Source organism: Chrysochloris asiatica, unplaced genomic scaffold (assembly GCF_000296735.1).
Source record: "Chrysochloris asiatica unplaced genomic scaffold, ChrAsi1.0 scaffold00007, whole genome shotgun sequence".
In the NCBI taxonomy this organism is placed as follows: domain Eukaryota; kingdom Metazoa; phylum Chordata; class Mammalia; order Afrosoricida; family Chrysochloridae; genus Chrysochloris; species Chrysochloris asiatica.
The window spans coordinates 35,559,529-35,571,170 of record NW_006408525.1 but is presented as its reverse complement, the minus strand read 5'-3'; the positions used below and the strand labels follow the sequence as shown (position 1 = coordinate 35,571,170).

Here is an 11,642-nt window from a genome sequence, read left to right as displayed (position 1 = left end):
GAACATTAGAAAGATATTTACCTACATTTTATGGATTATACAAAAACATTAGACTGTGGATCTTAATGAATTATGGATAACACTGCAAGGAATGGGAATTCCAGAAGACTTCATTGTACTCAGGCAGAATCTTTTCGTAGACCAAGTTCAAACAGATGGAAGGGAAATTGCATATTTTAAAATCAGGAAAGGTGTGTAACAGGGTTGTATCATTTCACTATACATATTCAATCTGTATCCTGAACAACCAATCAGAGAAACTTGACTATATGAAGGAGAATGTTGCTTCAGGATTGGAGGAAGATTTATTAACAACCTAAATACACAGAGGACAAAATCTAGCTTGCTGAAAGAAAGAGGACTTGAAGCATTTACTGACAAAGATCAAAGACTACAGCCTTCATTATTCATTACACCATAACATAAAGAAAACAGGGAGAGGCAACAAGATGGTGGACTGGGCAGAAAGGCTGTATAGATCCCTCTGCAACAAAGATATGGAAAGCCAGATGAAACAGATACAGATGAGAGTCCTGGAATTTTGAGCTTCAGATGAATGGATAGAGAGTGGATTGAATGCTTACTAGGAGAAAGAACTGAGCAGATGCAGCAAAAATGAGATGAAAAGATGAGCCTGGTGATCTGTGCCCGCTGACCAGATGGGCGCAACCAGCTCAAGGTTTTGCGATCCACTTCAGAGACAAGAAAGCATACTGGCATTGCAGCAACAAGCCTGTGGATCACATAGATTAAGGTGTGATTTTTTTTTTTCCTTTTGTTCTCCACACTCCCCTGGTGACCAGAAGTGAGGCTAGCTCCCACCCATGTACACCCCCAAGGAAGCTCCTGCTGTGGTTATAGGCCCTATTAAAGGAGTAGGGAGCTAACCACATCAACACCGTTTAGGCAGGTCCTACTCCACATATGCAGAGCTGGCCCTGTCCAGCACTAGATTAGCTCTCACTAAGAGAAACAGCTAAAGACCTCTGGTAGCGTAGTGGTTATGAATCGGGCTGCAAACTGCAAGGTCAGCAGTTTGAAACTACCAGCTGTTCCGCTTAAGAAAGATGAGGCTTTCTGCTCCCGTAAAGATTTACAGCCTCGGAAACCCTATACAGGGTTGCTATGAGTTGGAACCAACTCCACGGCACATAACCAACACCAAGAGAAGCAGCTGAACAGATGTGTGTGTATGGTGAGGGAGACCAAGAGAAGACTGGAGATCTGTGCAGGCTGACAAGCCATGGTGTGGCCATCATGGGTGACATTGAAGGCAATAGGGCCAAGGCATACCACTTACTGGTGGAGAGAGAGGTGAAATTTTGTTTTGCTTTGTTTTCTTGTATCCCACATTACCCACAATTCCCATCCATGTATATTCCAGGGAAGTGACTACTCCCTGGGCTTTGAAACATACATAAAAGTGTGTGGGAAGCTAGCAGCACCAACCCCAGTACCCAATCAGGTGTGGCCTATTCTAGATCCTGATCAGCCTGGACTAGAGTCACTAAGAGGAACTAGAGGGACCTCTCACCCTCCACTCCCCTCTGGGATGTAAATATCTCTAATCTCCCAGCTGCTTTTGGGTCTGCACAAACTCCTTCTGGATGGCAAGGAAGTTAAGTAGATTTTAAGATAAAACAGACTGTTTTCAGCAGGGAAAAAATTAATAAATTACAAGGTAACCTCAAAGAAAAATAATATACCTGCAAATCAAAACAAAGAGGAAAATCAGAAAGATTTAGTAAACATCAATACCACAGAAATAAAAATGAAAAGAAAAAGCACAAACAAAATGAGCTCAGTATAGAAAATTATGTGGAATAAAGAATCCAGCAGCTTCACTATAAAAACATACAGAAAAAAAAATATATATATATATGTATATACCATGCTCATGGATAGGAAGAGTTAACATTGTGAAAATGCCAACACTACCCAAAGCAATCTAAAGGTATAACACAATCCCAACCCAGATTCCAACATCATTCTTTAAAGAGATGGGAAAATTTATCACTAACTTTATAAGGAAAGGAAAGAGACCTCAGATGAGTAAAGCATTATTAAAGAAGAAGGACAAAATTGAAGGCCTCTCATTCCCTGATCTCAAAATTTACCACATAGCCACATGGCTAAAACAGCTGAGTCCTGGTAAAATGAAAGATACAGTGGAACAGATTTTAGAGCCCAGAAATAAATCTATCCACATACTGTCAGCTAATCTTTGACAAAGAGCCAAAACATGTTAAATGGGGGAAAAGATAGTCTCTTCAACAAATGGTGCTGGCAAAACTGAAAATTTGTTTGCAGAAGTATAAAACAAAATCCATATCTCACACCATAAACAAAAACAAACTCAACATGGATTAAAGACCTAAATGTAAACTTAGAACAATAAAGAACATAAATTAAAAATATATAGTCAACTTTGCTGTTATTGTTGTTGTGTGCTGTTGAGTCGGTTCTGACTCATAGTGACCCTGCATAGGGTTTCTGAGGAGTAGCTCATGAATTTGAACCACCGACCCTGCAGTTCAAACCAACCTTGAGGTCAAGGTCAAACTTAGGGATTCTAAAATATAGCATACCTATACTATCAAACATTACTAAAAACACACAAACAGTAGAAGACAAAATAGACCTTTTGTTGTTATTGTTAGATGCCTTCAAGTTGGTACCGACTCATAGTGACTTTATGAACAACAGAACGAAACACTGCCTAGTCCTGTGTCAATCTCATAAGTGTTACTGCACTTGAGCCAATTGCTGATGCTACTGAACCAATCCATCTCATTGGGGGTTATCCTCTTTTTCACTGACCTTCCACTTTACCAAGTGTGATGTTCTTCTCTATGGACTGGTTCTTCCTGATAATATGTCCACAGAATGAGTGATGAAATCTAACTATCCTGACTTCTAAGGAGCATTTTGGTTGTACATCTTCCAGTACAGATTTACTTGTTCTTTTGGCAGTCCATGTTATTTTTTATATTCTCCACCAACACCGTAACTCAAATACTTTAATCCTTCTTTTTTTTTTTTATTTTTTATTCATTGTCCAACTTGAACATACATAAGGCTATTGAAAATACCATGGTTTGGGTCAGGTGCACCTTAGTCTTCAAACTAACATCTTGGTTCTTGAACACTTTTCAGAGGTCTTGTGCAGCAGATTTGCCTAATGCAATATGTTGTTGGACTGCTGCTTCTATGAGTGTTGATGGTTGTTCCAAGCAAAATGAATTCTTTGACAACTTCAATCTTTTTTCCATTTGTCTTAATGTTATTTATTGGTCTAGTGGTAAGGATTTTTGTTTTCTTTACATTGAGGTGCAACCCATACCCAAGGCTGTGGTCTTTGATTTATTCAGTAAGTATTTTAAATCCTCTTCACTTTCAAAAAGCAAGGTTGTATCATCTGCTTATTCCAGGTTGTTAATGAGTCTACCTCCAATACTGATGCCACATTCTTCTTCATATAATATACCTTCTCAAATTATTTGCTCAGCATACAGATTGAATAAGTATAGTGAAAGAATATAACCCTGGCACACACCTTTCCTAATTTTAAACTATTCAGTGTTCTCTTGTTCTGTTTGAACAACTGATTCTTGGTCTATGTACAGGTTCCTCATGAGTACAATTAAGTGTTCTAGAATACTCATTCTAGGCAATGTTGTCCATAGTTTGTCATGATCTGCACAATGGAAAGCCATTGTGTAAAGAATATCTTTTGATATTCTCTGCTTCCAGCCAAGATCCATCTGATGTCTGCAATGTTATCTTTTGTTCCATGTCCTCGTTTGAATCTGGCAGTTGCCTGTCAGTGTACTGTTTTAGCCATTTAAAAAATTATCTTCAGAAAATTTTTACTTTTATGCAATATTAATGATATTGTCCAATGATTTCTGCATTGGGTCACCTTTCTTTGGAATGGGCACAAATATAGATCTCTTCCAAGCAGTTGGTCAAGTGGCTATTTTCAAATTTCTTGACATCCAGTGCCACATCAGTTTGTTGAAAGATTTCAATTTATATTCCATCAATTCTCCGAGCCAATGCCTTTAGTGAACCTTGAGCTTCTTCCATCTGTATCGTTGGCTATTGATCATTTGTTACCTCTTGAAATTGTTGAACATCAACCATTTATTTCTGGTATTGGACTCTGTATATCCCTTCCATCTTCTTTTGGTTCTTTCTGCATCATTCTATATGTTGTCCATAGAATTTTTCAATATTGCTAGTCAAGGCTTGAATTTTTTCTTCTGTTCCCTCAGCTTGAGAAATGCTGAGTATGTTCTTTCCTTTTGGTTTTCTAACTCCAGGTCTTTGTACATTTCATTTGAAATTTTTTGTTCAGCTATTTTACCTCATCATTTCTTCCATTTGCTTTAGCATCTCTATGCTGGAGAGCAAGTTTCAGAGTCTCTTCTGACATCCATTTTGGTCTTTTCCTTCTTTCTTGTCTTCTTAATAACCTTTTGCCTTCTTCCTGTGTGATGTTCTTATGGGATGCCACAACTCTTCTGGTCTTCGTTCTTTAGTGTGTAATGCATCAAATCGGTTCTTGAGATGATCTCTAAATTCTTGTGGAATATGTTTGTTCAACGTCATACTTTGTCGCTCATGGACTTGTTTTAATGTTTTTCAGCTTCAGCCTGAACTTGTTTATGAGTAATTGATGGTCTGTCCCATAGTCTGCCCTTACTAGCCTTTTGGCTGATAACATGGAGCTCTTCCACCATTTCTTTCAACAGATGTAGTCAATTTAATTTCTGGGTATTCCATCTTTTATGTTGTTTAAAAAAGGTATTTGCAATGAAGAAGTCATTGGTCTTGCAACATTCTATCATGCTATCTCCAGCATCATTTCTATTACCAAGGCCATGTTTTTCGATGACTGATCCTTCCTCTTAGTTTCCAACCTTTGCATTCCACTTGTTAGTAATTTTCAATACATCTTGATTGTATGTTTGATCTATTTCAGAAAGAAGTCATTGGAAGAATTCTTCAATTTCTTCATTACTGGCTTTAGTGGTTGGTGCATAAATTTGAGTAATAGTTGTATTAACTGATCTTCCTTGTAGGCATATGGATATTATCCTATCACAGAAAGTGTTGTACTTCAAAATAAACTTGAAATGTTCTTTCTGATAATGAATGTGATGCCGTTCCTCTTCAATTGTCATTCCTGGCATAGTAAACCACATGGTTGTCAGATTTGAAATGGCCAATGCCAGTTCATTTCAGTTCCCTAATGCTTAGGATATTGATGTTTATATGTTCCATTTCATTTTGACAACTTCCAAATTTCCTAGATTCACACTCCATACATTCCGTGTTCTGATTGTTAATGGATGTTTACAGCTCTTTCTCTTCATTTTGAGTTTTGCCTCATCAAGCAAATGAAGGTCCTGAAAGTTTTATTCCATTCGCATCATCATGGTCAATTATTTTGAGGAGGCAGCTCTTCCCCTGTCATATTTTGAGTGCCTTCCAACCTGAGGGACTCATCTGTGGCACTGTATCTGACATATTCTGGTGTTATTCATCATGTTTTAATATTCAATATTCTGATGCTACCTAACAATGTTCCACTGCTATTCATAAGGTTTTCAGTGACTACATATTTGGAAGTAGTCCAGCTCTCCTTCTGTCTTAGTTTGTCTTAGTCTGGACACTCTGCTAAAACTTGTCTACCATGGTGACACTGTTGGTATTTAAAACACTGGTGGCATAGCTTCCAGAATCACAGCAACAAACAAGCTACCACAGTATGACAAAACTGACAGACAAGTGGTGGAAAAAAATAGATAAGTGGACCTCCTAAAAATCAGACACTTGTATGCATCAAAGGATTTTACCAAAGGAGTTAAAAGGGAGCCCACAGATTGGGAAAATTTTTTGCAATGGTATGTCAGAAACCAGACTAGTCTCTACAATTTATAGAAAGTACAAAACCTCTACAAGAAAAAGACAAACAACCCAATTAAAAATGAATTCAAGATATGAACAGACACTTCACCAAAGAAGACATTCACACAGCCAACAAACATATGATGATAAACTACCTCCCAATATATATTTCTAATGTTGCTTCAATTATTTTACAATGATTATGTGTTGATTTTCTGATAACAATGACAAAGAAAGAAGTGTTTCATTATAGAAGCACTCTCTGAGTCTTAGAAAATACATTCCTACTTTCTCCTTAAAACCATTTCATTTTAAACAGTAAGTGATGGAAAAAATTTCCCCTTTGGCTATTTGTCTAAAAGCAGAGAGAAACATATTCATGAATAATCATGTTCAAAGTTTATACTCTCACCATCTCAATAAGAGGGAAGTAAATGAAACTTACTGGCTACTGTCCTCGTTGTCTCAAAATCCAATGCAGCATTTTGAAATGAACGAAAGAAAAGGAACATGAGAAAACTCTTTTTCCACATCAGGGTTGGTTTGTAGTTTCAAACCTCAAAATGATAAGTGGTTCCTATTTGTAATTGAGGAAAAAGTACCTCAAGAGGAGAGTTTTATCAAGTGGCTCCACATTCTCCCTAGTGAAGTCAGAGAAGAAGTTGAAAGAGACTTAACTGCCTGAATAATGGTGAGTCACTTGGAGAACTTCCTCCTTTTCTTGAGTGAGATAAGGAAACTGAAGGGTCTGTCTGTACAGATTTGCACAATATGACAGTTGGTTCCTTTGAGTTCTTGTAAGGAGAGAGAGATGGTAGGTTGCCCCTGACTCAAGCTAATGAGAATTTGAACTGTGCAGGGATAAAAAGAAGAGAAAGAAAATCTGATTAATGTGTTGCCTTTGGAAAAACTCACCAGGACTCAGCCTACATTGAAATGAATGTAATGAAAATTTGGTTTAGCCTCAGCAAATATTGATTACTTAAAGACCCACAAAAGAGTGACATCAGCAATGTCTGATTTTGTTAAATGCTGTTTTTAGGGCCCCACCCTGGACCTAAAGGAATTCTTGTAGTGCAGTGGTTACGAGTCAGGCTGCTAACATCAAGGTCAGCAGTTCTAAACTACCATCTGTTCCAAGGGAGGAAGAAGAGGCTTTCTGATCCCACAAAGATTTACAGCCTCGGAAACCCTGTACAGGGTCACTATGAGTCGGAACCAACTCCAGGACACACAGCCACCACCACCACTCTGGACCTGCTGGTGATGAGGCCGGGGACTCTGATTTGTAATAAGGGCCCCAAGTGATTCTTCCACAAGTTCTCATTTGGGAACCAAAGTTCTAGAAAGAGGGATAAGACACTGCTTCCACAGTGATTTCTGAATCAGAGGAGCCACAGGGCGTTGCTAGTATTGTGCATATATCAGTACCAGGAGAATAAATATGTGATAGAGGAACGCTGGAAGGGGGCTGGGGAGCAGACAGGGTGAAGAGGACTGAGGTCTGAAGGAACGCAAAGCACACTTTGAAGACTAGTATGTGAGGTCATTTCCTGGTGGTTTGTTGTTGCTGTTGTCAAGTGGTAGGGAGTGTGATCTGACTCAATGACTCTGTAGGGTTTCCATGAAGCAGCTGGCTGGTTTGAACCACTGACTTTGTGGCTAGCAGTATAGAGAAAATCAAAGAGAACAAACAAGAGTGTGACCATGGGACTTTCTGGGCAGTACCGTTGGTTACAACTTGTGTGAGAGTCAACAGGCCTACCACTGACCTGGGAGCCAGCTGAGAGGGGGCCAGGGCATTTGGGTGACTGATCCTTGCTGCTGCACAGGATAGGGCCTCTGGATCCCTGGGGTGCCTGTGGGGAGGTCATGTGGGGAAACCATCTTCAACCCCGACCCCCTCCAGTGAAGCTCCCAAACCTGTGTTAGTGTTATTCCTCGCCCCTCATCCAGCAGAGGCCAGCCTGCTGCCACCACCCCTCCTTCTTCCCTGGCTGGTCCTCACTCTCTGGAAATCAATGGTCTTCCTAGTTAGCCCTCAGCTCATAAAAGACCTTATTTCCTTCTGACATTAAATGTTACTCTTTAGGCACCTATTCTAAAAAGGCTACACTCAGAGATGCAGTGATTTTCTTACTGTGTGTGATACTAGTGACAACTTCCCTATTAGAGAAGGGGGGTGGTGAAAGATAGCATCACAGATTTAATCTGTGTGGGATGCCTCTCAATGCCAGCATCTCTGCTAAAAAGAGCATTCTGGAGCGTTTCCACCAGCGTCTCATCCACTCTTGCTGACAGAGGGTAGACTGGGTCGAGAGAAGACTAGGCCTTTAAACAGAGACTGGTGTATGTGGATCACTTCTGTGTTCATAACCTCTGCTGGGGCAGGGAGCTTGCAGATTACACCATGGGAAGGCAGCAGATGAAACCAGGGGAAGTTCAGTTTACAGCTGTTACAAATGTTGCTAGGAGACTTTTGTGAGGCCCAGGAAAGGGAAGTTATTTGTCCAAGGTTACACAATACACATTTGTGGGTTAATACGTTAAACTGCAAAGTTGGTTTGAACCGCAAGGTCAGTGGCTCAAGCTCACCAGCCGCTCCTCAGAAACCTTATACAGGGTTGCTATGGGTCAGAACCGACTCAACGGCACTTCACAACAACAACACAACAACATTCCTTGGAACCCAAATCATGCAAATGCACAGTGTTGTGGTCCAGTAATTCACCATATTGATAAGAGTAATGGTAATCAAAATAATAAAGTAACATTAATTCAAAACAATAAAGTGATCCAAACAATAGAGGTTGTTCTGCCTCAGGTTCACGTTGAGCAAGCCCGGGGCCTGGAATCGGACCCCAGTCTCCTCAGTCACACTCCCAATTCCTAGGTGCCCTGGACTCCAAGTGGACAAGCTGCGGGCATTGTGAAATTAAGCAGGACCTGAGCATCTTACTGGGTAAAGAGCATGGTGGTAAAATACCACCTGCTGGGTCGCTATCGGTCGGAATTGACTCGATGGCACTTAACAACAACTCAGAAAGCTAAATCAGAAGAGAATACCAATGAAGAAAAAACAGATAACATGAAGCCAAAAGAAAATATGAAGACTGATGAACTATTAAGTGAGGAAAGTGATTTAAAAATGACAAGATGTGATTGAACCAGACACAGATGCCCCTGAAGAAATGAGAGCTAAAACTGTACAGATAACTGAAGAAATGGTGGGTCAGACAAATGGTAAGAAAGTGGCTGCCATTGATGCTCTCAATGATGGTGAAAGACAGAAAGCCATCTACTTGCTGACAGATACCATCAAACTGAATCCACGTTGGCCACTATCTTCATGAAATTATAGATGACAAATGTTGTAATCCTTGACTGTGACTGAGCCACTGAAATTAATTCTGATTCAGCATAGCCCTACAAGTGGTGAAGAAATGCACACAGACTGCTGGACCATTGGGAAGAAACAGCACATGACCTTATTCTTACTTGTAAACTGGCCTGTGATAAAGATGCTGGTACAATGCTGAATGTAGCTTAACTGAGGACCCAGAGAACTGCAGAACATTGGAGAAATTCTGAGCAAAAATGTGAAGAGTGAGAGATCAAAGGAAGAATAGAAAGGATTAAGAAGGCTCGGGTAGAACATAAAAGAGCCCAGAGGGAGAAAGCATCAAGGTGAGGCTCAGGAGCTCAGTATGACTCTTTAATAGGTAGCTTTTCTGGGGTTATACCTGGGTTCAGTGAGATCCTTAGTGATCCAGAGGTTCTTGTAGCCATGCAGTTCCAGAAGTTATGGTGGCCTTCCAGGATGTGGTTCAGAATTTGGCAAATATGCCCAAATATCAGAGTAACCCTAAGATCATGAATCTCATCGGTAAATTGTCAGGCAAAGTTTAAGGTCAAACATAATGCTCTTTTGACAAAGCCCTTGCTGAAGGACAAACACTGTACACTCAATGGTTGTCCCAGTACTACAAACCAGTGTACCTTTGACTTTCTCATCAAGAAAGCTGGGGTGCTTTGAAGATCACTCTTATCCTGTGGTCCCCAGTGCAGCTGAGACATTTACAGTCATTTGCCATTAAGGTATTCATTCAAATAATGTTTTCCTATTAGGAAGTACAAAATTCAAACACGTTTTAAACCTTAAAAATGCCTAAAACAAATTAAAAGTGTGCATTAACTCCTACATTTGTCTTTACTAAAAACAAAACAAAAAACAATAGAGGTAACATTGATTCTTTTCTCTTGTGTTAAGAGTTTTATGCTGATAATATAATTTAATCCTTCCAAAACCTTCATGAGTGCAGAGGTGATGCTGTAAGCATCTAGCAACCAGCAAAGTAATTTAGATAAATCAACTCGTGAATCAAAAATTTCAATATTTCCCCTCGTTCATTTCTAAATAAACTAAGCTATGTCATAAAATGACTTATCAAATGGTGTAAGGTTTCATATAGGTTGTTAACCAAGTAATTGTAATCATTTCCTAAATTTGATTAATGTTCAGAAGAATTGGTGTGGTCTCTTGAGACAATGCTCACTGTCTGGGATGATTTGGTCTGGGGAAATGTCTTGAACTCCTCCAATGAATTCCTTGAAATCCATGGTCATTGGATGATGTGTGGTCTCTATGGGGAGTTTCTCTTTATATCAGTGATTTGGTTCATAGTATTAAATTCCCAGTTACCAGGAGTGATAGCAATTTAAAATTCAAAACTATTCTAGCTTTATAGTGCTATTTGAAATTTTTATATAGCTAATGTTTCTGTTATCTAATATGTCTAAGTCATAAAAAATGTTTATTAGAATGTTTAATTTGTTGATTTATTTTTCCACAGTATTTGATCAATACCATTAGGTCAAATGTCAGGAGTCAATAAATTTAAATGACCTTAAAATTCTTTTTACCACTATTTCTTCAAACAAAAATGTATTTTCATATAATTTATTTAAAAATATAAGTTTTTCTCTTGGAATTGATGCTTCTTACACATTTATTTTTGTTACAAGTGGTGTGCTATATTTGTTCATTTTATGGTATTTTTTTCCCTCTATTTCACACCACCACTCGTACATCAGGTTGTTGTACAGCAGTGGCTTCTGTGTTGCTGGGATACTGGAAGCTATGTTATCAGTGTTTTAAATACCAGCAGGGTCACCCATGGTGGAAAAGTTTAGTGAAGCTTCTAGACTAAGACATACTAAGAAGGAGAAGCAGACCATTTATGAATGGTTAATCACTGGAAAATATTATAAATAGAAGCGAAACATTATCAGATATAGTATTGGAAGATGAACCCCTCAGGTTGGAAGACACTTGGAATACTACTGGAGAAGAGCTGCCTCATCAAAGTAGAGTTGACCTTAATGATGTGAATGGAGTTAAGCTTTCAGGAACTTTATTTGAATGAGAAGAAACAGTTGCAAACATCCATTAATAATCTGAATGCGAAATATATGATGTATGAATCTAGGAAAGTTGGAAGCTGTCAAAAATGAAATGGAATACATAGACATAGACAACATAGACATTAGTGCAGTGACTTTGCTTATCCTGAGTCTCTTTCCTTTCCATATAAAGTTTGTAATTGTTTTTTCCATCTCTTTGAAGAATGTTGTTGGAATCTGGATTGGCCTTGCATTATGTGTGTAAATTGCTTTGGGCAGTAGTAACATTTTCACAATGTTAAGTCTTCCTATCCAGGAGCATG

At 39.0% G+C, this 11,642-nt stretch overlaps 1 protein-coding gene across 1 annotated transcript in view; it reads right to left on the bottom strand.

Annotated features, from left to right (window-relative positions):
* Nucleotides 1–7,803, bottom strand: part of MILR1 (mast cell immunoglobulin-like receptor 1) — a 40,329-nt gene extending 32,526 nt beyond the window's left edge. The window contains 2 exon segments of the mRNA XM_006878239.1: nt 6,522–6,668; nt 7,689–7,803. Coding sequence (XP_006878301.1) covers nt 6,522–6,668; nt 7,689–7,803 — 262 coding nt within the window.
* Nucleotides 7,804–11,642: the final 3,839 nt, after the last annotated feature.